The following is a 26990-nucleotide window of genomic DNA, read 5'->3' on the forward strand; positions in this document are numbered from 1 at the left end:
TAATATGGACATTTTAACTATGTTTATTCTAATCCATGTGCATGGGATATCTTTCCATTTCTTTATGTCTTCTTCAGTTTCTTTCAATAATGTCTTATGGTTTTCAGTATATAGGTCTTTCACCTCCTTGGTTAAATTTATTCCTAGTTATTTTATTCTTTTTGTTGCGATTGTAAATGAGATTGTATTCTTGAGTTCTCTTTTTGATAGTTCATTATTAGAGTATAGAAATGCAACTGGTTTTGGTAAGTTGATTTTATACCTTGCAACTTTGCTGTAGTTGACTATTTTCAATAGTTTTCTAATGGATTCTTTAGGGTTTTCTATATATACAATCACGTCATCACGTCATCTGCAAACAGCAAGAGTTTTACTTCTTTCTTTCCAATTTTGGCCCCTTTTATTTCTTTTTCTTGCCTAGTTGCTCTGTCCAAAACCTCCAGTACTATGTTGAATAAGACTGATGAGACTGGGCACCCTTATCTTGTTCCTGTTCTCAGAGGGTTGGCTTTCAGTTTTTTATTGTTGAGTGTGATGGTGGCCATGGGTTAGTCATATATGGCCTTTATTATGTTGAGGTACTTCCCTTCTATACCCATTTTATTGAGAATTTTTATCATAAATGGATGTTGGATCTTGTCAAATGCTTTCTCTGCATCTATTGAGATGATCATATGGTTTTTATTCCTCAATTGGTTAATGTGGCCTATCACATTCATTGATTCATGGATGTTGAACCATCCCTGTGTCCCTGATATAAATCTCACTTGATCATGGTGTATGATCCTTTTGCTGTATTGCTGTAATTTGTTTGCCAATATTTTGTTGAGGATTTTTGCATCTATGTTCATCAGTGGTACTGGCCTATAATTTTCCTTCTTTGTGTTGTCCTTGTCTGGTTTTGGGATCAGGATGATGTTGGCTTCATAGAATGAATTAGGAAGCATTCCATCTTCTTCAGTTTTTTGGAATAGTTTGAGAAGGATAGATATTAAATCTTTGAATGTTTGGTAGAATTCTCCAGAGAAGCCATCTGGTCCTGGACTTTTATTTTTTGGGAAGTTTTTGATTACCATTTCAATATCTTTACTTGTGATCAGTCCATTCAGATTCTCTATTTCTTCTTGATTCAGTTTTAGAAAGTTGTATGAGTCTAGCAATTTATCCATCTCTTCTAGGTCATTAAGTTTATTGGTGTATAGCTTTTCATAGTATTCTCTTATAACCCTTCATATTTCTGTGGTGTCTGTTGTAATTTCTCCTCTTTCATTTCTGATTATATTCATTTTGGCCTTCTCTAATTTTCTTCTTGGTGTGTCTGGCTAAGTGTTTGTCAGTTTTGTTTATCTTCTCAAAGAACCAGCTCTTAGTTTCATTGATCCTTTCTACTGCTTTTTTTGGTTTCTGTTTCATTTATTTCTGCTCACATTTTTATTATTTCCCTCCTTCTGCTGACTTTGGACTTTGTTCATTCTTTTCTAGTTCTGTGAGGTGTAGTTTAAGATCACTTATTTGACATTTTTCTTGTTTGTTGAGATAGGCCTGTATTGGCATGAATTTCCCTCTTAGAACTGCCTTTGCTGCATCCCATAAGAGTTGGTATGTTTTGTTTTCATTTTCATTTGTCTCCAGATACTTTTTGATTTCTTCATTGATCCACTGGTTGTTCAGTAGCATGATGTTTAGTCTCCACATATTTGTGACTTTCCCAGCTTTTTTCTTGTAGTTTATTTCTAGTTTCATAGCATTATGGTCAGAAAAGATGCTTGATATGATTTCAGTCTTCCTAAATTTATTGAGGCTTTCCTTGTTTCCCAACACATGGTCTGTTTTTGAGAATGTTCCATGTGCACTTGAGAAGAATGTGTATTCTGCTGTTTTTGGATGGCATGTTCTTTATAAACCTATTAAGTCCATCTGGTTTAGTTTTTCACTTAATTCCACTATTTCCTTGTTGATTTCCTGTCTGGATTATCTATCCATTGATGTAAGTGGGTGTTGACATCCCCTACTGTTATTGTGTTGCAGTTAATTTCTTCTTTTTGATCTGTTAACAGTTGCTTTATGTACTTTGGTGCTCCTGTGTGAGGTGCATATGTATTCACAAGTGTTATGTCTTCTTGGTGGAATTTCCCTTTTATCATTATATACTGCCCCTCTTTGTCTCTCATTGTCTTTTTTTATCTTGAAGTCCACTTTGTCTAATGTAAGTATGCAACACCTGCTTTCTTTTGTTCGCCATTAGCTTGGAGTATTGTCTTCCATCCCTTCACTCTAAGCTTATGTTTGTCTTTGGAGCTGAGAAGTATTTCCTGAAGGCAGCATATTATTGGGTCTTGTTTTTTAATCCATCCAGCCCCTCTGTGTCTTTTGATTGGAGCATTCCATCCGTTTACATTTAGAGTGATGATTGATATATGAGGGCTTAATGCTGCCATTTTATCTCATTTTCTGGTTGTTCTATATTTCCGGTTTCTTTTGCCTTGTATTTCTGTCTGCCATTTCAGTTTGGCGATTTTCTATGAAGGTTTTCTCTTTATTTATCACTTGTGTCTCTGTTCTAGTTATTTGTTTAGTGGTTACCGTGAGGTTTCTACCAAAGCTCTCATAGAAGAGATAGCCCATTTTCAGATAGCCTCTTTTCCCCATTAGCCTAAGCAGGTTCTGTCCTTCTCCTCTTCCCCATCTAAGCACTTGTCACAGATTATTCTGTTTTGCATTGTGAGTTGTGATTAAAATGAAGTCTTTATAGTTATTTTTGATGCTTTCCTTCCCTTTATCTTTAATGTTATAATTAAGTGTTTACTAACTTGTTCTGATAGACAGGTGCAATTTTCTGATTTTGTCTGTCTGTCTATCTCCTTGCTCAAGGCTTTTTAAACCTTCGACCTTTTTTTTCCAGTATGAGGGCCTTCTTGATCATTTCTTGTTGGGTGGGGGTCTTGTGGCAATGAACTCCCTCAGCTTTTGTTTTTCTGGGAAAGTTTTTATTTCTCCATCATATCTGAAGGATAGTTTCCCTGGATAGAGTATTCTTGGCTGAAAGTTTTTGTATTTCAATATTTCAAATATATCATTCCACCCTCTCCTAGTCTGTGAGGTTTGTGCTGAGATGTCCACTGAAAGCCTGATAGGGATTCCTTTGTAGGTTATTATTTTCTGCCTTGCTGCCATTAATATTTTTTTGTCATTGATTTTTGCCAGTTTTACTAATATATGACTTAGAGAAGGTTTTTGCATTGATGCAATTAAGACTTCCATTGGCTTCATTTATTTGTAATTCCATTTCCTTCCCCTGCTTTGGGAAATTCTCAGCTATTATTTCTTTGAACAAGCTCTCTGCTCCTTTCTCCCTCACTTCTCCCTCTTGAATACCCATAATCCTTATGTTGTATTTCCTAATTGAGTAGGATACTTTTCAGAGAATTTCTTCATTTTTTTTTTGATTCAAAGCAATTTTTTTTATTGAGTTATTGATAGGTTACAATCTTGTGAAATTTCAGTTGTACATTAATGTTTGTCAGTCATGTTGTAGGTGCACCACTTCACCCTTTGTGCCCACCCCCCACCCCACCTTTCCCCTGGTATCCACTAAACTGTTCTTGGTCCATAGATTTAAATTCCTCATATGAGTGGAGTCATACACAGATTATCTTTCTCTCGCTGGCTTATTTCACTTAACATAATTCTCTCAAGGTCCATCCATGTTATTGCAAATGGAATGATTTTGTTCTGTTTTGCAGCTGAGTAGTATTCCATTGTATATATGTACCACATCTTCTTTATCCATTCGTCTGTTGATGGGCACTTAGGTTGCTTCCACGTCTTGGCTATTGTAAACAGTGCTGCAATAAACATTGGGGTGCACAGGACTTTTGGGATTGCTGACTTCAGGCTCTTTGGATAAATACCCAGTAGTGGGATGGCTGGATCGTATGGTAGTTCTATTTTTAATTTTTTGAGGAATCTCCATCCTGTTTTCCATAGTGGCTGCACCAGTTTGCATTCCCACCAGCAGTGTATGAGGGTTCCTTTTTCTCCGCAACCTCTCCAACATTTGTTGCTATTAGTTTTAGATATTTTTGTCATTCTAATGGGTGTAAGGTGATATCTTAGTGTAGTTTTGATTTGCATTTCCCTGATGATCAGCGATGATGAGCATCTTTTCCTGTGCCTATTGGCCATCAGTATATCTTCTTTGGAGAAATGTCTGTTCATGTCTCCAGCCCATTTTTTGATTGGGTTGTTTGATGTTTTGTTGTTGAGTTGCGAGAGTTCTTTATATATTATGGATATTAAGCCTTTGTCAGATATATGACTTGCAATTATTTTTTCCCAGTTAGTGGGTTGTTTTTTTGTTTCAATCCTGTTTTCATTTGCCTTGAAGAAGCTCTTTAATCTGATGAAGTCCCATTTGTTTATTCTTTCTATTGTTTCCCTTCTTTGAGAAGGCATGGTGTCCGAAAAGATCCTTTTAATACTGATGTCAAAGAGTGTACTGCCTACGTTTTCTTCCAGAAGCCTTATGGTTTCAGGTCTCACCTTTAGGTCTTTAATCCATTTTGAGTTTATTTTGGTGAATGGTGAAAAAGAATGGTCAATTTTCATTCTTTTCCATGTGGCTTTCCAGTTTTCCCAGCACCATTTGTTGAAAAGACTTTCTTTTCTCCATTGTATGCCCTCAGCTCCTTTGTCAAAGATAAGCTGTCCATAGATGTGTGGTTTTATTTCTGGGCTTTCAATTTTGTTCCATTGATCTGTGCACCTGTTTTTGTACCAGTACCATGCTGTTTTGATTACTGTAGCTTTGTAGTATGTTTTGAAGTCAGGGATTGTGATGCCTCCTGTTTTGTTCTTTTTTCTCAGGATTGCTTTAGCAATTCGGGCTCTTTTCTTGCCCCATATGAATTTTAGGATTCTTTGTTCTAATTCTGTAAAGAATGTCATTGGGATTCTGATTGGGATGGCGTTGAATCTGTAGATTGCTTTAGGTAGAATAGACATTTTAACTATGTTTATTCTTCCAATCCATGTACTTGGAATGTCTTTCCATCTCCTTATGTCGTCATCCAGTTCTCTCAGAAAGGCCTTGTAATTTTCATTATATAAGTCCTTCACTTCCTTAGTTAAATTTACCCCAAGGTATTTTATTCTTTTTGTTGCGATTGTGAATGGTATTGTATTCTTGAGTTCTGTTTCTGTTGGTTCATTACTGGAGTATAGAAATGCTACTGATTTATGCAAATTGATTTTATACCCTGCAACTTTGCTGTAGTTGTTGATTACTTCTAACAGTTTTCCAATGGATTCTTTGGGGTTTTCTATATATAAGATCATGTCGTCTGCAAACAGCGAGAGTTTCACTCCTTCCTTCCCATTTGGATTCCTTTTATTCCTTTTTCTTGCCTGATTGCTCTGGCCAGGACCTCCAGTACTATGTTAAATAAGAGTGGTGATAGAGGGCATCCTTGTCTTGTTCCTGTTTTCAGGGGGAGGGGGTTCAGTTTTTGCCCATTGAGTATGATGTTGGCTATGGGTTTGTCATATATGGCCTTTATTATGTTGAGGTAGTTTCCTTCTATGCCCGTTTTGTTCAGAGTTTTTATCATAAATGGCTGTTGGATCTTGTCAAATGCCTTCTCTGCATCTATTGAGATGATCATGTGGTTTTTATTCCTCAGTTTGTTGATGTGGTGTATCACGTTGATTGATTTGCGGATGTTGAACCATCCCTGTGTCCCTGGTATGAATCCCACCTGATCCTGATGTATGATTCTTTGGATGAATTGCTGAATTCTGGTTGCCAAAATTTTGTTTAGAATTTTTGCATCTATGTTCATCAGTGATATTGGCCTGTAGTTCTCTTTTTTCGTGGTGTCCTTGTCAGGTTTTGGTATCAGCGTGATGTTGGCCTCATAGAATGTGTTAGGAAGTGTTCCATCTTCCCCAATTTTTTGGAATAGCTTGAAAAGGATAGGTATTAAGTCCTCTCTGAAAGTTTGGTAGAATTCCCCAGGAAAGCCATCTGGTCCTGGGGTTTTATTCTTTGGGATGCTTTTGATTGCTGTTTCAATCTCTTTCCTTGTAATTGGTCTGTTCAAATTGTCTGCCTCTTCTTGAGTGAGCTTTGGGAGATTGTAGGAGTCCAGGAATTTATCCATTTCCTCTAGGTTATCCATTCTGTTGGCATATAGTTTTTCGTAGTGTTCTCTTAGAATCTGTTGTATTTCTGCAGAGTCTGTTGTTATTTCTCCTCGCTCATTTCTGATTTTGTTTATTTGAGCTTTCTCCCTTTTTTTCTTTGTAAGTCTGGCTGGTGGTTTGTCAATTTTATTTATCTTCTCAAAAAACCAGCTCTTTGTCTCATTGATCCTTTCTACTGCCTTTTTTGTTTCAATAGTATTTATTTCTGCTCTGATTTTTATTATTTCTCTCCTTCTGCTGACTTTGGGCTTCATTTGTTCTTTTTTCTCTAGTTCAGTTAGGTGTGCTTTAAGGTTGCTTATTTGGGATTTTTCTTGTTTGTTAAGATGTGCCTGTATTGCGATGAATTTTCCTCTTAATACAGCTTTTGCTGTATCCCATATGAGTTGGTATGGCTTGCTATCATTTTCATTTGTTTCCAGGTATTTTTTTATTTCTTCTTTAATTTTTTCAATGATCCATTGCTTGTTCAGTAGTGTGTTGTTTAGTCTCCACATCTTTGTGCCTTTCTCAGCTTTTTTCTTGTAATTGATTTCTAGCCTTATAGCACTATGATCTGAGAAGATGCTTGTTATTATTTCAATTTTTTTAAATTTGTAGAGGCTTGCCTTGTTTCCCAACATATGGTCTATCCTAGAGAATGTTCCCTGTGCACTTGAGAAGAATGTGTATTCAGCTCCTTCAGGGTGGAGTGATCTATATATGTCTATTAAGTCCAATTGTTTTAGTTTTTCATTCAGCTCTACTATTTCCTTGTTGCTTTTCTGTCTGGATGATCTGTCCATTGATGTGATTGGGGGGTTGAGGTCCCCTACTATTATTGTGTTGTTTTTAACATCTTCCTGTAGGTCTGTTAATAGTTGCTTTATGAATCTTGGTGCTCCTGTGTTGGGTGCATAGATATTTATAAGCGTTATTTCTTCTTGATGAAGTGTCCCTTTGATCATTATATATTGTCCCTCTGTGTCTCTCTTTACCTGTCTTATTTTGAAATCCACTTGGTCTGATATGAGAATTGCAACACCTGCCTTTTTTTCCTTGCTATTTGCTTGAAGTATTGTCCTCCAACCCTTCACCCTGAGCCTGTGTTTGTCCTTGGGGCTGAGGTGTGTTTCCTGGAGGGAAGAAATTGTTGGATCTTGTCCTTTAATCCATTTTGCCACTCTGTGTCTTTTTATTGGAGAGTTCAATCCGTTCACATTGAGAGTGATTATTGATGCATGTGGACTTAATGCTGTCAATCTGTCACTCATTATCTTGTTTTCCTGTGTTTCTTTTCCTGTGTGCTTTAGACTACCCATTTAATACTGCAATTTCTTATGCTGGGTTTCTTAGATTTTTCCTTGTCTATGATTTGTGACTCTGTTCTGTACTTTATTTTAGTGTCTACCTTGAAGTTTGTATTTAGAATCTCGTGTATAATATAGTCTATTCTCTGGTGGTCTCTTACTTACTCGACCAATACTGATTTAGACCCTTTGCTCTTCCCCTCCTAAATAATTATTTTCATTTTTTATTCCAACTCGTCTTATTAATTTGTAGTTAGAGTGCTAAGATCGTCCTTGTTTTGGTAGTTTCCTCATTTTTACCCTAATGCTATAGTTGAATATTTGCTATCCTGTTCTGGTTCTATCCATCGGTCTCCCTAGTCTGTGGCTTGTGTCCCCTTTCTCCCTTTTTTCTTTTTTCAAGTATGAGAGCCTTCTTGAGGATTTCTTGTAATGGAGGGCTTTTAGTTACAAATTCCCTTAACTTTTGTTTGTCTGGAAAAGATTTAATTTCTCCCTCATATCTGAAGGAAATTCTTGCTGGATAGAGTATTCTTGGCTGAAGGTTTTTATCCTTTAAAGCTTTGAATATATCACTCCATTCTCTCCTAGCTTGTAGGGTTTCTGTAGAGAAATCCGCTGACAGTCTGATAGGGGCTCCTTTATAGGTTATTCTCTTTTTTTTTCTTACTTCCCTGAGTATTCTTTCCTTATCATTCCAATTTGCCAACTTTACTATTATGTGCCATGCGGTGGGTCTTTTTACATTGACAAATCTAGGAGATCTAAAACCCTCCTCTACACACATTTCTCCATTGATCCCTAGATTTGGGAAATTCTCTTCAATAATTTCATTAAGCACACTTTCTGCTCCATTTTCCTTTTCCATATTCTCAGGAATTCCTATGATCCTTATGTTCTTACTCCTCATTGAATCCATTATCTCTCGGAGATTTTCCTCATTTTTTTAAATTCTTAGTTCTCTTTCTTCCTCTGTCTGGCGCCATTCAGCCTGTCTGTCCTCGATTATGCTGATTTGCTCCTCTATGTTGTCTACACGGGCATTCAGGGAATCCGTATTCTGTTTTATCTGGTCCATTGTGTTTTTCATCTCAAGTAATTCTGTTTGATTCTTCTTTATGATTTCAATCTCTTTTGTGAAGTAACTCCAGAACTCGGCTTGTTTCTCTATCTTTCTCTCTACCTCATTGAGTTTTTTGATTATAGCTGCTCTGAATTCGTTATCACTTAGTTTACCTAATTCCAAGTCCTCAGGACTTAATTCTGTGTTTTTATTGTTTTCCTTCTGGTCTGGGGCTTTTATAAATTGCTGGATGGTAGAGGAGCGGTTTTTTCTCATGGTGGTAGAATTCAGTTGCAGTAACAGCCTGTCGCCACTAGATGGGGGTCGAGAGCGGCGTGTTAGCTCTCCGCCTTCGGGGCAAGATGGCTGCGCCCGCTGGCTTTGCTGGGGGGGAGGGGCTGTTACTCACACGCACCGGTCTGGGTTCAGATCAGTTCTGTTCTCTGAACTCCCAAGGCCCTTGATTCATGGGGTCCCCGCGGACAGAAGCTTTCCCCGCCATCAGCGGGTCTCCACTGAACCAGTGGCAGGAGTCCTGGATGATCCCCCGGTCGCGCGGCCCCTACCCTGCTCCCTCCCGACCCGGCCACAGCGAGATCGCAGACTGTAGGGGAGGGAGCGATGTTCTCTCCTACCGTTCCAGTGTCTCAAAGGGTGTAAGCAAGGTTATGATCTGCGCCTTCTTGGTATTGTAGGTCTCTAACGAGCTGGCATTATGTTTATTCTCTGAAATTCAGTTCTTCCAATCTTTTGTTGTATTTTGGAGGGGAGAGAATCCCAGGTCAGCTCACCCTGCCATTTTGCTCTGCCCCTCTTCATTTTTTTTTTTTTTTAAGTCTTAGGTCTCTCTCCTCCTCCACCTGAAGCATTTTTGTATTTCTGTTCTCTAAATTACTAATTCTCTCCTCCACAACATCAGCTCTGTTTTTTAAGGTCTCTAGATCATTTTTTATCTCATTCATTTTGTTCATTGCTAGCATTTCGGTTTCATAATCTTTTAGAGTTTCGGTCTCTTTTATGAAGAATTCCTTCTGCTCATTACTTTTGTTCCTGAGTTCATTAACCTGTCCTTCTGAATTTTCTCGTAACTTGTTGAGTTCCTTTATGACAACTATTTTGAATTCTCTGTCATTTAGATTGTAGATTTCTGTGACTTCAGGATTGATTTCTGGAGACTTGTTATTTTCCTTCTGGTCTGGAGTGTTAATGTATTTCTTCATGGTGTTTGATGAAGGGGAACTTTGCTGGTTTATAGTGATAGCAGCTGCTTACAGATTCCACCTGCCACCACTGGGGTGAGGGCAGAGCTGTGTTTTCTGAACCTGCCACATCTGCTGGAAGTTGTGCTGATAGGGCTCGACTGTGTCTGCCTGCTGGCTGCCACCACTGCTTGGTGGGTCACACACACAGGTGTAGACACTCTGGTGCAGATCCACTGCCCTGGCTGACTGGCCGAGTTGGTGGTCCAGGTGGGAGAGGCACTTTTTTTGTGTGTGCATGAGCCCATTCTGCACTCACTGGTGGCCCACCTGGGCTGCTGGGCTTGGTGGGGGCACCCATGCAGTGGCTGAGCCATCTCAGTGTGGTACAGTCCCATGAGCTGGGATGCAGCTCTGAAGGAGAAAGCGTTCACATGGAAGCCTGCCTGTTCCCCAACCTCCTCTTAGAGTCATGTGCCAGCCACTGTCCATGGACCCATGACCTAGATTCCTGCTGCTGGGGAGTGGGAGGAGATCTACTCACCTCCTTCCACTGCTTTCTGGGGATCCTGTACCCCCACCTTCAGATGTATGGCTGTGTGGATCTCTCAAACTTCCCACTGTGCTGTGAGGGTATCCTCTGTTGGTCAATGAATGTCCTTTGAGTGCATCTTAGTGAGGAGTGACCAAGGGAATAGCTCGCTCCACTGTGATGCTGACATTGCAGTGTTCTTACTTTTAACGTGCCGGCTCGGCCAGCTCTTCTGCCTTCACAAGCCACCGTCATGATTCATGAAGGAGATGGCAGGCTCTCCTGAAGGAGCCTTGTTGACCCAGAGCAGAGTGTCTGGTATCTTCTTTCCCTGATTGTCTCTTGTTCCAGCCCCTCCGAGCTAAGCATAATGAGGGACTCTGTGAGCTTGGGGCCCACTGGGGACAAGGCCAGCCTGCCTTGGTGCCACTTGTCTCACTGGGCCATCCATGGATGCTGCTGCTATTCTGCAGTTTTCTAGAAAGAGCCATGCCCAAGAGGACTGCCAAGGAGCAGGGATATGGCAGGAAGAGGCATTGTGGTTTATTGCACCATATGGGGGAACAGCAGGTTGCCTGAGGTCCCTCTGGGACCCAGCACCACACACAAGGAGAAGGGCATGTGTCTGCCCCACAGACACGGATGTAAAGCCAGGCAGAGTACCTTGGACCCTCCACCACGTCTTGCCCCACATCCCACTGCCACCTGCCCTCCTGGCCTGGTGAGCAGACCCTCCCCTGTGGCACCTTGATGGGGGCCAGGCTGGAAGGAGGGGAGACACTTTGAAATGGGTGAAACACTTACATTCTGATTTAGCTCACATTTTAACACACAAAAGAGATAAAGGAATTTCAGCTGGGGGAAGGGAAACAAGACAAGATGGGTTTACAAAGTAGTGGTGGAAGCACATTTTCTTCCCGCCTGGGCGCTGGGGGTTCACATGGTTGAGAACAGACCACAGGGGTCTGACCAAAGCAGTTGTGAATTTTAATTTACCCTTTAGTGTCACTTCCTCTCCGTCTTCTTGGGTTGACTTTCCCCATTTCCTGCCCTCTTCTCCTACCATCTCCTCAAGCCCCCAGCACTGTCACATGAGGACAGACCAGCCCTGACAATGGACGCCTCCCTGGTCATCCAAGTGGATTCTCCATGAAACGAAGAACTTGGGCTTCTCGGAGGCCCTGCAGGTCCCTGAATGAATTCTGCATCTGTGATTTTAAATAGGTCTTTTCTTCAAGAGGACCCGCCCACAAAATTCAGTAAACTGAGAGCCCACAATCATGCACCTATGCTGGTGTGAAGCAAAATTTACTTTTTTCAAATTATTATGACCCATACAGTACTTTGATATCAACCACACTGCATCATAGTAATTGTGCACGTCCTCCTGGCTCCTTTAAATGTGCAACATAGCTACAGATTTCAGCCTCATAAGTATGATGGTTTCCTGGCTGCAGGATAATGGGTTTTAGGCCTTTCTCATTTGTTTGTAATAGCTCTGTAAATGTTAAGGATGTTAAGTCTTTGTCTTTATTGTTGCAGATTTTTCACTATTTTCTATTTGTTTTTGACTTTTAGTGGTGTTTTGTAACCCACAATCCATCTGGAATTTGTTTTTGTTATTATTTCCCAAATGATTATCTAGTCCTTGAACAATTAAAATGATTTGTTTCTCAAAGCTCAAGGTAATCTTCCTCCACACTTTGTCGCAGTTAAGCTCGAGTCCTGTCCAGGGGTTCCTGCTTAAGCAGGATTTCTGGGAGCCTGTTGGGTAGAAAATTAGTTGGGATGGCCTGCGGCTCAAAGCAAAGGAAAACTAAAACTATGTCCCAGGAAAGTCTGCAGGGAGCTGAGCATTTGGTGCAGGGGGTGAGCAAGTGCTCTCAAGTCCGAACAAGTGGAGTGAGTAGGACTGAGCTGGCCGGGCTCTCCCGAGAGGCTGTGTGTGGGCAGCCCTAAGCCTGGTCACCTGCAGCGGTTGGCCGTCTGGATATGCTTTGGCAGGGACGCAAGCCACTTAGAGCAGCTGTGAGCAGCTGGGCAGGGATGTCATGTGAGTCTGTCTGACTGCAACCCTGAGCTCCTCCCTCAGCACGTTGCCCTCATGGCTGATGCTTTCTCAGCTCGAATGGAACTGTGAGGTCTCATCCAAGGACCAGTCTTCCGTGTGGGCTGCAGTAGAGAGGCCACCGATGAGGAGTCAGTTATGCAAAGGCTAGTTGTCTCGATTCTGCTAACTAGTTGTATCACTTACCAACCTCTCTGATTTTGGTTTTCACCTGCAAAATGGGAAAAAAAAATATTTAACAACTTTGCAGGGTTAATGTGAGAATTAAATGATATAATGGGTTTATCGATATACACAAATGTACTTGATAATACCTGTGAAAGCAATTTGTAAACTGTAAGTTCGTATACAAATACTATTATTTGCAAATCATGGTGCTAAATTCTATAGGGATCACAGAAGAGATTAAGACAGTCCTTGTGCACAGAAGTTTATGTTGAAAAAATAAGACAAAATCTAATCACAGTTTGATGGGTGGATTCTTAAATATTTTGAAACAATTATGACTTTAGATATATTCTTTCATCTGTTTCGTAAGATAGTTTATGCCTGTAGGAAGCTGTGGGAGGAGGCCCCGTAGCTTTGTTCCATCCCGTTGGGCACTTTCAGCCATCACCTACCACGTGCCCGCCACGGAGCTGAGTACTCATTACTTTAAAATTGTAAAATCTGCAGAGCAAATCATCATAGCTTTAAAACACTTAGCTATTTTTTATATGAAGCTCACCACTGTGTCTTGTCAAATGTAAAATAAATAAGTAAAACCAAACCAAGCTTGTGAGTTGGAGAAGAATGTGCTTTAAAATATTCGACATGTGTTTTTGTCTTGTTTTTCTGCAAATACTGCAGAATCTCCAATTCCTTGAACATCTCCGATTTATTATGACAGAAAACATTGTTATGTCGCTCATCAGGCCTCTGATTGTGCTTCGAGAACCGTGTCCATTACATTTCCCCACCGGCCTGGTATCTTGGCCTTACAGATGCTACAATGAGTTTCTAGTCAGGTCTCCTGTTGAAAGTGCTTCCTGACTTCTTTTCCAATAGAATATATCAAGTAGGACATTTTGTTTGTCTTCTTTGTCTTGTTAAATTGTGACCACTGCATCTGCGGGCTTGGAAGTGATCCCAGCCACCCCACCCATCGCCCAGGTGGTGGGTCCTGGCGGATCCACTCTCCATCAAGAGCTGTGACAGAACCCACCTGCCCCGTTTGGAAGCCCCAAACAGTTTTTCCCTCTCTGCAGTCCCTGCAAACACTGGTACCATCTGACCCAGGGTCGCACAGCTAGAGATTGCAGCCCAGGGGCCTGACCCACTGTGACACAGCTACGGATCGCAGCCCAGGGGCCTGACCTAGTGTCACAAAGCTAGCGATTGCAACCCAGGAACATAATCCAGGGAAACACAGCTAGAGATGGCAACCCAGGAGCCTGATCCAAGGTCACACAGCTAGAGATTGCAGCCCAGGGGCCTGATCTGGCTCCACGTCCAGCCTCTGAAGGGTAAACTGGGTCAGGGTGTGTGAAGGCTGAAGGAGTGGTGACAGCAAATGGAGGGGTGTGTGTGGTGCTCAGCTGGGACCTGAAGGGTAGGAAGAGGCCAGCAGGTGGAGAGCTCGAGGAGAACCCTAATGCCCTGAGGAAGCCAGTGTGATGGAGGAAAGAGATCAAAGGAGGGAGGACCTGCGATGGGGCTGAGACTTGCTGCCTTGAGGAACACAGTGCAGGTTGGAACTTTATTCTTGGTGGGACGAGCAGCCAATGAGAGGCTGCCGGTCAGGACTGAGTGAGGAGGGTGCAGGCAGTCTGTTGTGTCTGCCCCTTCCTGCCATCCTCACTGCTGTCGTGGGGGTTCTAGGTCCACACATTCCTATGGAGGTGGGGGCTCCATGGGAGCTCCAGCCTGTGTGGGTCCTGGCCTGTTCCCCTCTGTGATGGGGAAGTCCCACCCCTGGCATCTGGCATTCACACCAGCTCAGTGTTTGCTGTTTCTTTTCACTGTTGGAATGTAATCAGATAGTCCATTGTTTAGGACTCTCTGGTTGGAAATAACAGAATAGCCTAAAAAAAGGGATACTTCACCAAATTCAGGCCGTAAGGAGTAGAGCCAGACACTGGGAGCCGGTGGGCCTAGATTCCTGTGTTCTGCTTTCTTCTGCTCTCTGACACCCACTCCTGCTCAACACTCCGAGGCAGAATCCGGCCTGCACCCAGCTTCCACATTCTTTACCTCGGGGGTCTAATGGGATTCTGGCCCCAAAAGAGAGAACCATTGCGATATGGGCAGATAATCCACTAGGTGACAGCAATAGATTGTTATTTTTAGGATTTGCGTGATCTTTCCCTTGCTGGGTGTTGAGGGCCAAAGCTGAAAGTCCCCTAGAAGAAAGTAAGGGTTGGGGCCTGGACTGGGTGTGAGGGGCAAGGGAAAGGAAGGAGTTAACCTTCACGGAAGCTTTCATCCCTGGAAACTAGGAAAGTGGTCGTGCCGTCAAGAAATTGGAGATAGAAAAGGTCTTCAGAGGACAGGAGGGCCATAGACCTGAGGGTGTGGGGTGATCTCCTGTTGTTCTTGCAGTGCCCACCTCCCAGGCTCCCTGAGCCACATCCCCTGGACATGGAGCTGGGGGTGTGGCCCTCTCTCGTCCCCACCCAAGTCCTTCTGGATTCTGACCACCTTGCCTGTTGCTGCCAGATTGATATGTGCATTTTCCTAAATGGCAGCTCTAGATTTCTCACCTCTTTGTTCAACAACCTTCAGTAGCTCTCTAATGTCAACTAAGCTTAAGTGTAAGCCCTTCTTTCTGGCTATTGTTTGCTGACCATGCCAGCCTCTCTCCACTGGACGATGATCTCTCCTCCTTCTTCTTACCCTCACCCCATCTCTGCTGGTCAATGTCCTCATAGTCTTCGTTGGTCTTAACTTCTACTTTCCCCATGAAACCTGTCCAGGCCTAATCCACACAACCAGCATGGTGACCAGATGGTTAGGTCCTTTGAACCAACACAACCAGCATGGTGACCAGATGGTAGGTCCTTTGAACCCACACAACCAGCGTGGTGACCAGATGGTAGGTCCTTTGAACCCACGCAACCAGCATGGTGACCAGATGGTTAGGTCCTTTGAACCAACACAACCAGCATGGTGACCAGATGGTTAGGTCCTTTGAACGTACACAACCAGCATGGTGACCAGATGGTAGGTCCTTTGAACCCACGCAACCAGCATGGTGACCAGATGGTTAGGTCCTTTGAACCAACACAACCAGCATGGTGACCAGATGGTTAGGTCCTTTGAACCAACACAACCAGCATGGTGACCAGATGGTAGGTCCTTTGAGTCAACACAACCAGCGTGGTGACTGGATGGTTAAGTGCTTGCTCAGCACTTTGTTGCACAGCCGTGGCTGAGCTTTGAGTGTACCTAGTGCCTGGAAGGAGGTGTGAGGCAGAGCAGAGTCAAGGCTGACTCGAGGGCTGTTGCTCCATGTGTCTAGAAAGATCATGTTGGTGAAGTAATTGACTGTGAAGTGGGACAGAAGCCTGAAACATTTTTTATTTTTGTCACTGTTTTATTAATTTATGCTTTGTAAGACAGCCTGTGAATCAGTGATTATATAACCCGAGATAATTAACTTTAATGACATAGAATGTTGTGAAATAGTTGGATAAACCCCAGGTTAGCAACAGGAGATCTACATTATTATTTTTTTTAAAGAGATCCCTCTCTCTTCCTTTTCTTTTCTTTCTTTTTTTTTTTTTTTTAAAGATTGGCACATGAGCAAATATCTGTTGCCAATCTTCTTTGTTTTGTATTTCTTCTCCCCAAAGCCCCCCAGTATATAGCTGTATATTCTAGTTGTAGGTCCTTCTGGTTGTGCTGTGTGGGACGTCACGTCAGTATGGCCTGATGAGCGGTGCTAAGTCCGCGGCCAGGATCTGAACTGGTGAAACCCCAGGCCACGGCAGAGTGTGAACTTAACCACTCTGCGGTGGGGCTGGACCCAGGAGGTCTACATTCTAGTTGCAGTTTATCACCAACTAATTTGCTTGGTCAATTTAGAAAGTAACTTTGTATCTTAGCCATTGATAATAGAAATCGATTTCGGTAACAACGTTTTGAAGGTCCTGTTCAGTGCCGGTGCTGGACTTATGCCTTACAGAGCATCGTTTAATCTGCACAACGCCTCTGTGAGGTCGTTGCTCTCCCCATTTCCAGTTGGGAAGCAGACTCAGCAGGTCTAAGCAAGGTCTGTTAAGTGGAAATAGTGGGACTTGAATCATGGTCCATTTAATTTGAAACCTGTGAGAGGAGTGGAGCAGTCAGGAAACGGAACCCCAAGGATTTTCAGTGGTTTCTCTTGCTTTTCCTTGGGAGTGGGAGGGAGAGGTGAGTAAGTAGGTATGATGTGTTGTGTATGTGCGTAATCACACTAGTAATTGTTAATAACAGACTATTGTCTATGTTAAATATCAGACCCACAGGCATCTTGTATATACTTTGTGTTTTCAGGTTGAGGATGGAAGAACCACAAGAGATTTCCTCCACCAATGACAGCTGTGTAGGTGACATAGTCATAGAAAAATACCTGGTTGAGTCGAAGGAGGCCGCATCCCACGTGCAGCTTGCTTGCAGTGTGCAGCACTGTGCCTTCCCGTTAGATGGAAACCAGCTTTGCATATGGAACACCGAGGACCCTTCTCACCAGGTATCTGAAAAGTTGTGTGTGTTTCTTGTTAAGTCAAATGACACATAGAGCCTGCCATCACCTTGCCATTTCTCTGTTACTGTTTGGGTAACATTACCCTCCATGGATTCAGCTACCAAGTACGGGAGAAAAATGTTAACAGCAAACAAATCATTACATTAAGTTTTGATTTTTAGAAAATAAAGTTCTGGAATAACTTTATTAAAAAAATTCTTTGGTAAGAATATGAGCAAGAAAAGGTTCATTGTAACACAATCAAGATGAGTCGAACCTTTGTAGGTTTTTACTAGAACACATTTAAGGAAGTTTGTTATGTTTATTGCAGAATCTTGTATGTCAAACTGATAGAGTTTTAATTTTTTTTTTTTGCTGAGGAAATTTTGCCCTGAGCTAACATCTGTGCTAGTCTTCCTCTATTTTGTATGTGGGTCTCCCCACAGCATGGCTGATGAGTGGAGTAGGTCTGCACCCGGGATCTGAACCTGCGAACCTAGGCCACTGAAGGGAAGTGCGTGGAACTTGAACCACTAGGCCACAGGGCCGGCCCCAACTGATAGAGTCTTAAAGACACCATTAGTTTTCATTCTAAAGCTTATTTCATGACTAATATCATTATCAGAACACTCTGAATAAGAACAGGTTTCATTGTACAAAATGAAAAGGTAAATTCTATGAATCTTTTTTGGCATTTGGATAATTTTTATCTTCATTTTGGGCTTCAGGAGTTTGAGAGCAGTGATTACAGTTACATAGGAACAAAACTGTATTTACTTTGAAATTTTTCTTTGACTTTCAATCATACTGGCAATCACCTTACTGATGGTAGAAGCTATTCGTTATTAATAAAGGGAAATCTATATTTTGATTTTTTTCTCTGAGATAAGATCTACATTCAGATATATGGCTGATCTCTCTCACTATTTTAGTGAAGGAGAAAATACTTAGGAAAATGTGTCCTAGTTCTTGAGTGCACATAGTAGTGGTTGTAACAACGTGGATCCTGGGTAACCACCACCCAGGCTGGGCCTCCTCTCTATCAGTGCTCCCTTCTCTCCTCCCCGAAGGTCACTGTGTCTTGACTTCTAGGACTATGGGTTAGTTTTGCTCTTCTTTTGTGCTGATTTCTTACATTCACCATTTTGTTTATGAGAGTCATCCACATTGTCCATTTTCATTACTGTGTAGTATTCCATTGTGTGGATAGACTACACTTTATCTATTCTGTTGTTGGTGGATATCTGTTTTGTTGCCATATTTTGACTGCTACAGGCATTCTTCATAGGCCTTTTGGTTCACATATGTGTACAGCTGCTGAGTCATAGGAATGCATATGTTTAGTTTACTAGATAATGCCAGAAAGATTTCCAAAGCACTTATACCAACCTGTACGTCTTCAAATGGTGTAGGAGTTCCAGTTGATCCACACCCTCACCTGCATTTGGCCCTTTTAATTTTATCCCTCTGGTGGGTGTAGTGGTACTTAATGGTAATTTGCAATTCCCTGATGACTGATGGCTTTTAACACCTTTTTGCACACTTATTGGCCATTTGGACATTTTCTCTTTTTAATCTTTATAAAGATTAAATGATGTTTGTGTTCAATATCTTGCCATTTTTCTATTGGATTATCCATCTTTTTCCTATTGATTCAAAGGAGTTCTTGATGTATTCTAAATATAAAGTTTTAGATTAGTTTGCATTTTCTGGAGTTCTATGTAAATGGAATGAGACAGTATTTACTCTTTTTGTCTTGCTTCTTTCATTTAGAGTAATTATTCTGAGACTTATATACGTTGTTGCATGTGTCAATAGTTCATTCTTCTTTATCATTGAGTAGCGTTCCATTGTATGAATGTTCTGTGATTTGTTTATCCATTCTCCTGTTGGTGGACGTGTAGGTTCTTATCGCTTTGATTATTATAAATAAGTTGCTATGAATATTTGCATCCTCTTTTGTTTTATAAATGTCAATGTATCCTCTTTTGTTTTATAATGTCAATGAGTTCAAGTTGGTTTATAGTATTCTTCAAGTCTTCTGTATTCTTGCTGACTTTGTGGCCACTGTTCTAACAATTATTGAGAGAGGCATATTGAAATCTATGCCTCCAAGTGTGAATTTGTGTATATCTCTTCCCTCAGTGTCATTCTGTGTATTTTGAAGCTCTATTATTAAACATGTAAATCGTTAGTATTTTTATGTCTTCTTGATGAATTGATCCCATTAATATTATGAAGTGACATTCTTTATCTCTGGTAATATTTCTTGTTCTGAAATTTTGGCTACTGTTTGCATCTTTTTTTTGTCTTTTAAGACTATTTTTTTTTAAGAGCAGTTTTAGGTTCACAGCAAAATTATGAGGGAAGTACAGAGATTCCCATATACTCTCTGCCTCCACACATATGCAGCCTCCCCCGTTATGAACAGCCCCCACCAGATGGTACATTAGTTATAATTGATGAACCTATCAGCTGTATGAACAACTGACACATCATCGTCACCCAGATGGTTCACTGGGTGTTGTACATTGGTTCACTCTTGCTGTTGTATATTCTTTGGTTTTGGACAAATGTGTAATGATATGTATCCACCATTATAGTATCATATGGAGTATTTCCACTGTCCCCAAAATCCTCTGTGTTCTGCCTAGTCATCCCTCCCTCTTCCCTAACCCCTGGCAACCACTGACCTCTCGTCTCCAGAGTTGTGCCTTTCCCAGAATGTCATAAAGTTGGAATCACACAGTCTGTAACCTTTTCATATTGGCTTCTTTTACATAGTAATATGCATTTAAGTTTCCTCCATGACTTTTCATGACTTGATAGCTTATTTCTTTTTAGTGCTGAATAGTATTCTACTGTCTGGATGTACCGCAGCTTATTTATCCATTTACCTACGGAAGGATGTCTTGATTGCCTCCAAGTTTTGGCAGTTATGAATAAAGCTGCTATAAACATCAGTGTGCAAGCTTTTGCGTGGACACGAATCTTCAATTCATTTAGGTAAATACCAAGGAGCATGATTGCTGGATCATATGTTACGAGTATGTTTCGTTTTGTAAGAAACCGCCAAACTGTCTTCCAAAGTGGCTGCACCCTTTTGCAATGTGTGAGAGTCCCTCTTGCTCCGCATCCTCACCATCATCTGGTGTTGTCAGTGTTCCAGATTTTGGCCATTCTAATAGGTGTGTAGCGGTCTCATTGCTGTTTTAATTTGCGTTTCCTTGATGACATATGATGTGGAGCATCTTTTCATATGCTTACTTGCCATCTGTATATCTTCTTTGGTGAGATGTCTGTTAAGGTCTTTGGCCTAATTTTTAACTGGGTTGTTTTTTTATTGTTGTATTTTAAGAATTCTTGGTGTACTTTGGATAACAGTCCTTGAGCAGATATATATTTTGCAAATATTTTCTCCCAATCTGTAGTTTGTCTTTTTATTCTCTTAATAGTATCTTTTGTGAGGCAGAAAATTTTAATTTTACTGAAGTCCAGCTTATCAATTCTTTCTTTGGTGGAGCATGCCTTTGGTGTATCTAAAAATTCATTGCCAAACTCAATTCACCTAGATTTTCCCCTAAATTATCTTGTAGGAGTTTATAGTATTGACTTTGCTCTTTTGTAAAAGATCAGTTGACTATACGTATGTGTCTATTTCTGACTCTCTGTTCGCTCCCATTGATCTGTGTGTCTTTTCTTTCACCAACACCTCACAGTCCTGATTAGTGTAGCTTCATAGGAAGTCTTGAAGTCAGGTGGTGGCAGTCCTCCAATTTTGTTCTTCTTCAATATTGTGTGGCTATTCTGGGTCTTTTGCCTCTCCATATAAACTCTAGAATCAGTCTGTCGATTTTCATTGGGATTGCATGAATCTGTGGATCAAGTTGGAAAGAACAGACCTCTTGACACTATAGAGTCTTCCTAGCCATGCATTTAGTTGTTTGATTTCTTTCAACAGAGTTTTGTAGTTTTCCTCAGAGATCTTGTACATATTTTGTTAGATTTGTATCTAAGTATTTCATTATTTTGGGGTGCTAATGTAAATGGTATTGTGTTTTAAATGTCAAATTTCACATGTTTATTCCTGATATAGACGAAAATGATGGACTTTTTAATATTAACTTTGTAACTTGCAACTTTGTGCTAATTGCTTAGTTTCAGGAGTTTTTTTTTGTCAATTATTTTGGATTTTCCCTATAGAAGATTATGTTATCTGTGAGCAAAGACAGTTTTATTTCTTCCTTCCCAATCTGTATACCTTTTATTTCCTTTCTTCTCTTGTTGCATTAGCTAAGACTTTCAGTGTAATGTTGAAAAGGAGTGGTGAGAGGGATCATGTTTGCCTTGTTCCTAATCGTAGTGGAACGCTTCTGCTTTCTCACTTAATGGTGAGATATGATGTTATGATAATATGATGTTAGCTGTAGGTTTTTTGTAGATATTCTTTATCAAGTTGGGGAAGTTCCCCTCTATTCCTAGTATACTGAGAATTTTTCATGAATTGGCGTTGGATTTTGTCAAAATGCTTTTTCTACATCTATTGATATGATCATGTAAGTTTTCCTCTTTAGCCTGTAGTAATGGATTACAGTAATTGGTTTTCAAATGTTGAATCAGCCTTGTATATCTGGAATAAATTTCACTTGGTCATGATGTATAATTCTTTTTATACATTGTTGGGTTTGATTTGCTAATATTTTGAATATTTTGTTGAAGATTTTGGCATCTATGTTCATGAGAGATATTGGTCCACAGTTTTCTTCTCTTGTAATATCTTTGTCTGGTTTTGGTATTAGATAAGGCTGGCTTCATGGAATGAGTTAGGAAGTAGTCCCTTTGTTTCTATCTTCTGAAAGAGGCTGTAGAGAATTGGTATAATTTTTCCTTAAATGTTTGGTAGAATTCACCATTGAACCTGCTGCTTTCTGCTTTGGAAGGTTATTAATTATTGGTTCATTTTCTTTAGTAGACATAGGCCTAGTCAAATCATCTATTTCTTTTTCTGCAACATCTAATCTGCTGTCAATCCTCTCAGTGTGTTTTTCATCTCTCATTCTAGTTTTCATCTCTCAAAGTTAGACTTGGGTCTTTTTAATATATTCGGTGCCTCTATTCAATTTTTTGAACATATGGAATAAAGTTATAATGACTGTTTTAACATCCTTATATAGCAATTCTAACATCTAGGTCAGTTCTGGTTGGTTTCAAGGCCATCTGGATGGCATGTGGGTGTTTTCCTTGGTGTCTTATTTCTCTTGGTTTTTGACTGGATGATCTTGTCTCCTTGAATACCTGATTATTTTTGATTGATTGCTGGACATTACATATGAAAAAAAAGTACAGCTGGTTTGAGGCTCTGGATGATCTTAACTTCTTCCAGAGAGAGTTTGTTTGCTTCTGATAGCTGGCTGGCGAGGGCATCAGTGATCCCAGAAGACAGGTTTCAGCACCTGTGAGGGTTATTTTGTTTCATTTGGTCTGTTAGCCAACGGTGTGGAGCAACATGCCACTCCTCCACCTCGGTAGGTTGTATTCTTTTTTTAAAGCAGGAATTTATTAAAATCCATCCATAGGGTTTTAAAGGAAAAATGGATAGAGTCCTCGAGCTTGAGGCTATCGATTCTGTTCTCAGAAGTACTCTGTAAGGTGACAGAATTCTTGGTCCTTCTCCCAATAAGATGCTTCTGTTTTTCCCCCTGAGAATGATGGATTTAATTACACCATTTTTGTGCCCTTAGCCCCATAAATATCTCAGCTTCTCAACTGCCTTTGCTGGAATTGTCAGAAATTGCCTTTTGATAGGTGTCTTCATGGGAGAAGTGGCCTCAGGTGCTGGGACCACTTCCCTCAGTTTTCTTTTCTGTGATCTTAATTTATTACTCCAAGATGCCTTAAAATATACATATATATGTTTGAAAATTTTGTCCATTTTTTTCTTGTCATTCTTGCCTGGAGGGTTGGTAACCATGAACTAGCCTGCCGTGACCAGGGTGGAGCTGTCCTTGTCCTCACGTTATCACACTGCCTCCTGTTTACGTACTTTCCACTTGTACGCACCTCCGCTTACCGTGGACCAGACAACCTCATCTACCTTGGTTCCAGCCCATCTTCCTCATGCTGTCGTTCACCCAGGATTTCCCCTGTAACGCTGACTCCTTTGCTCCATCTCTCCACGTCCATTGGTCACCGAGCCTTCACTTTGTCATCTCCTCCCCGTCTTCAGCTCTGCTGCCTCATCCAGGCCTTTATTGCTTCTCCTTTGGAATGTTTTGGTCTTGCCTGGATCCCCTACTCTAGTCTCTAGTCTACACTTGCAACCATATTATGTCCTAGAAACTAAATCTGGCCATTGCTTGCCTCTGCTTGTACATTTTTGCTGGCTTCCAATTTCCTAGAGCTCTACTGAGACTCCTTACATGGTGGTCAGGCTGTTCATACCCCAGCCCCACCTCTCTCTCCCTTCATCTTGTTACTTTGCTTGCATCAGCAGTTTCTTTAACATGCCTTGCTTTCCCGGAGACCCGAATGCTCTCCTCTTCTTGTCAAATCCTTGTTATTTTCATTATCCTTCAATATCCATCACAGCTGTTACCTCTTCTGGCATGCAGTGGGGATGCAATATGCATTTGTTAATTAATAAATAATGAAGAAATAGAGGGGTGAGGTCACCTGCATCGTTTTCCTAGTGTGCGTTGCACGTGATACTGAGTAACAGTGAAATGGTTAACTTGAGGGAATAATTTAGTAGTACATAAACAGGAATTTTAATAAATGATTAATAAATATGTTTGAAAAATTCATTCCATATAATTAGTTAGGTCTGAGGTTAGGTTGTTATGTTCTTTTGTTCTTTAAATGTTATCTATAATGTATGATGTTTTGTTTTTTTGTTAATTTTTCAGCGTCTAATCCTCAGAGGGCACCAGCAGCCAATTACTGCTGTGGCGTTTGGAAACACAGCGAATCCGCTTCTAATCTGTTCCGCATCACAAGACTGTGTTATAATGTGGAAACTGGATGAATGCAGAGAGAAAGTGCTTGAAGGTAAATGAAATTTAAAACGCATTTTAAAGAATGTACAAAGGGAACAACTCATCCTTAGATACACTTGGTAGCATAAGGGAGTTTGGGATCATTTTTACTACTTTATCCCTGAAACCGGACATTTAAGCTAGATGTACTATCTTGGAAGCACACCGGGCCATTCAGATCTACTGACCTTTGCTGTGTGTGAAGCTGATGTCAGAGGCTCATTAGTTTTTATCTTATGGATTTTCTTATTTTGAAATTTGTGATTTTTGCAGAACTCTGAAAACATGTAGGCAAGCTGAAATATTCTTTCCCTACAGAGACACAGTGGTTGTCAAATAAGCAAGTAAGGTGTTGACAGAAAACGTGGCAGGACACATTTACGTGGTGTAATCTGAGGAGTTGATGTTTGAGCTGGAGGATGAGGGGAGCCCAGTGGAAGGGTCGGTGTTGGGGACTGGCACAGTGCTCGTTGGAACAGCTTTTTAGGCAGAGGGATCTGTCTGGGCTCGGCCCTCCTTGTGAAGAGCTTGACTTGTTGGAAGAGCTGAGAATGAGCCCATATGGTTGGAGCTTGGTGATGTTAGCAGAGATCCATCAGATGGAGCTGAAGAGTTAGGTGAGGACCACATTACAGAATTCACATTTCATGCAGTTACATTGAGAATTTGTAGGATTACTCCAAAGATCAAATGTCAAGTGATCTTAGACAACAGCATATATAATAGTTTATACCCCACCTTCACTTAATTTGTAGTTTGAGCACTCCAATATCAGGGTATCACCACTGATATGTGCACATTGCATGTATACTACATATATAGGTACCTGCACATACATATATAGCACACACACATGTATTGTACATACGTAGGTACCCATACACATATATATAGTACACACACGCACACATGCATCATACATATGTAGGTACCCATACACATATATAGTACACACACACACATGCATATACAGTATGCGCACACACATACCTATATAGTACATACTTAGGTACCTACACACGTATACGTATAGTACATACACACATACATATACAGTGCACATATGTGCATACAACACACATATGCATGTGTGTATAATACACAGATGCATGCGTACACTTGTGGGACACACAAGCATATATAGTGCCCACATAGTACAGGCACAGATACATGTGTTTATAGTGCATATATACATACATACATACATATATGCTACATAATATATAACACCCACATACATAAGCACATGTGTATATAGTAATGCACACGTACATATACACACAATGCACACACACATGCGCACATGCAGTACATGCCCATATAAGCACACATGTGTATAGCACACATGTGCATACATACGTAGCACATACATATTACATACATACATGTATATAGTACACACACATCCATATGTAGTACACACACACACGTGCATGTGAATAGTGACCCACACGTTAGTTCTCTGCTCCCTGCAGAGGTCTTTGTAAATAGGCCGTCCTCCATGTTAGAAGGGGCTGTACTCCCAAAGTTTATTTTTAAGTTGCTCGTCAGAACCTCACGTGGACTTTGACGCGTGGTGGTCTCTGCCAGGACGGTGGGCAGAAGCTGAGCCCTGAGGCATGGTGCTGACGCTCCTGTGGAACCCTGCATGGCGGGCATGCTGGAACTGCTCCTTGGGTCCCGCAGCTCTGCAGTGGGATCAGGACAAGCCCCTTCTATGCCTTATACTTCAGGGCTGTAGTGGAGGGTTTCCCATGAGCCATAGGCCATCGGCGGCCGCTATGCGGCCAGGCAGGATCCAGCACAGCTAGGTTGGTTTGGGGGCCCACGTGGCTGGTGTGCTGCGTGACGGCACCTGTATGTCCAGGAATGATTTGGGTTTGCTCTTGTACTGAGAACGTGGTCCATGACCAGTGGCCTCAGAGCACTGTGTCATCGGGCGGTTTTCAGCCCTGGGATCCTGTTGGTACCTTGTTCCCTGTCCCCTCTGCTGGCTCCTCCTCATCCTCCCACCTCCCAATGTGGGCATACCAGCTTTTCCTTCTCCCCATTAGAGAGCATTCCACCCCCCACCCCACCCCGTCATGATGGCATCCAGCCCTCTAGGTTTTGGAAATGCAAATACACTGACAGCTGCCACCTCTGTTTGTGCTGAGCCCTCCCTCCCAGCCTCAGCCTCACGTGTGACCTGGCCCTGCACACATCCTTGTGGATGTCTCATAGCATCGCCCACTTGCCTGTCTTGATCCGCCTTATCCCACAAGCTATCCTGCCCACCATCTTCCTACAGTGGTTCCGGGGAACCGTGGCGTCATCCCTCGTCCTCGCTCTCACACCCCATCCACCCATGGCAAACTCCATCTGCTTTTCCTTCAAAATATCTCCAAAGCCTGAGCACGTCTCACACCTGCACTGCCACTATGGAGGTTCAACCACCGGCAGCCTCTCCAGGATTGTTGCGCTGGCCTTCTACCTGCTTGCCTGCTCCACCTGCCCCTCCAGCCAGGCATTTTATTCTCAACTCAGCAGCCAGAGGGTCCAATTCTGGTCCCCAGTGGCCCTACTGGGACCTGCAGATCGGCCTGGAGATGTCCTCGTTGTGGTGGAGAGGCCCTGGAGGCCAAGACTCAGATGGGCACACTGTCCCTTCTGTCTCCCTGACATGGGCCAAAGCAGGTCACAAGGCTGGATGCAGCCGCGGTGGCCTCGGAGAGGGAGGACTAGGGCGCACAGGCCAGTCTGCACGACCCCCGCCACGTGTGGGCACATGCAGCCTTCCTGAAGACTGCCATCCTTAACGACGCTGAGTCCCAGGAGATTATTTATATTCCACATTTTCAATCCTCTCAAAGAGTGAACATCCTACTGCAGCTTCTGGTTCCTCTGCGTGTGATTT

The 26990-nt window shown here is 41.7% G+C and overlaps 1 protein-coding gene across 35 annotated transcripts in view; it reads left to right on the forward strand.

The window, feature by feature from the left end:
* Nucleotides 1-26990, forward strand: part of WDR27 (WD repeat domain 27) — a 213696-nt gene that overhangs the window by 3766 nt on the left and 182940 nt on the right. For 27 of the 35 annotated variants that reach the window (XR_002805250.2, XR_002805247.2, XR_011434333.1 and 24 more), the window contains exons 2-3: nucleotides 16871-17066; nucleotides 23966-24107. Coding sequence is in view for 18 of the 35 variants with exons in the window: in XM_070256194.1 (XP_070112295.1) it covers nucleotides 16878-17066; nucleotides 23966-24107 (331 nt within the window). In the remaining 17 variants the exon portion in view is untranslated. Of the gene's footprint in view, nucleotides 1-13736; nucleotides 13861-16870; nucleotides 17067-19904; nucleotides 20067-23965; nucleotides 24108-26990 lie in introns of those variants that run through there. The other 8 variants (XR_011434335.1, XR_011434338.1, XR_011434339.1 and 5 more) reach the window with 2 other exon arrangements.

The sequence above is a fragment of the Equus caballus genome, chromosome 31 (genome assembly GCF_041296265.1).
Source record: "Equus caballus isolate H_3958 breed thoroughbred chromosome 31, TB-T2T, whole genome shotgun sequence".
In the NCBI taxonomy this organism is placed as follows: domain Eukaryota; kingdom Metazoa; phylum Chordata; class Mammalia; order Perissodactyla; family Equidae; genus Equus; species Equus caballus.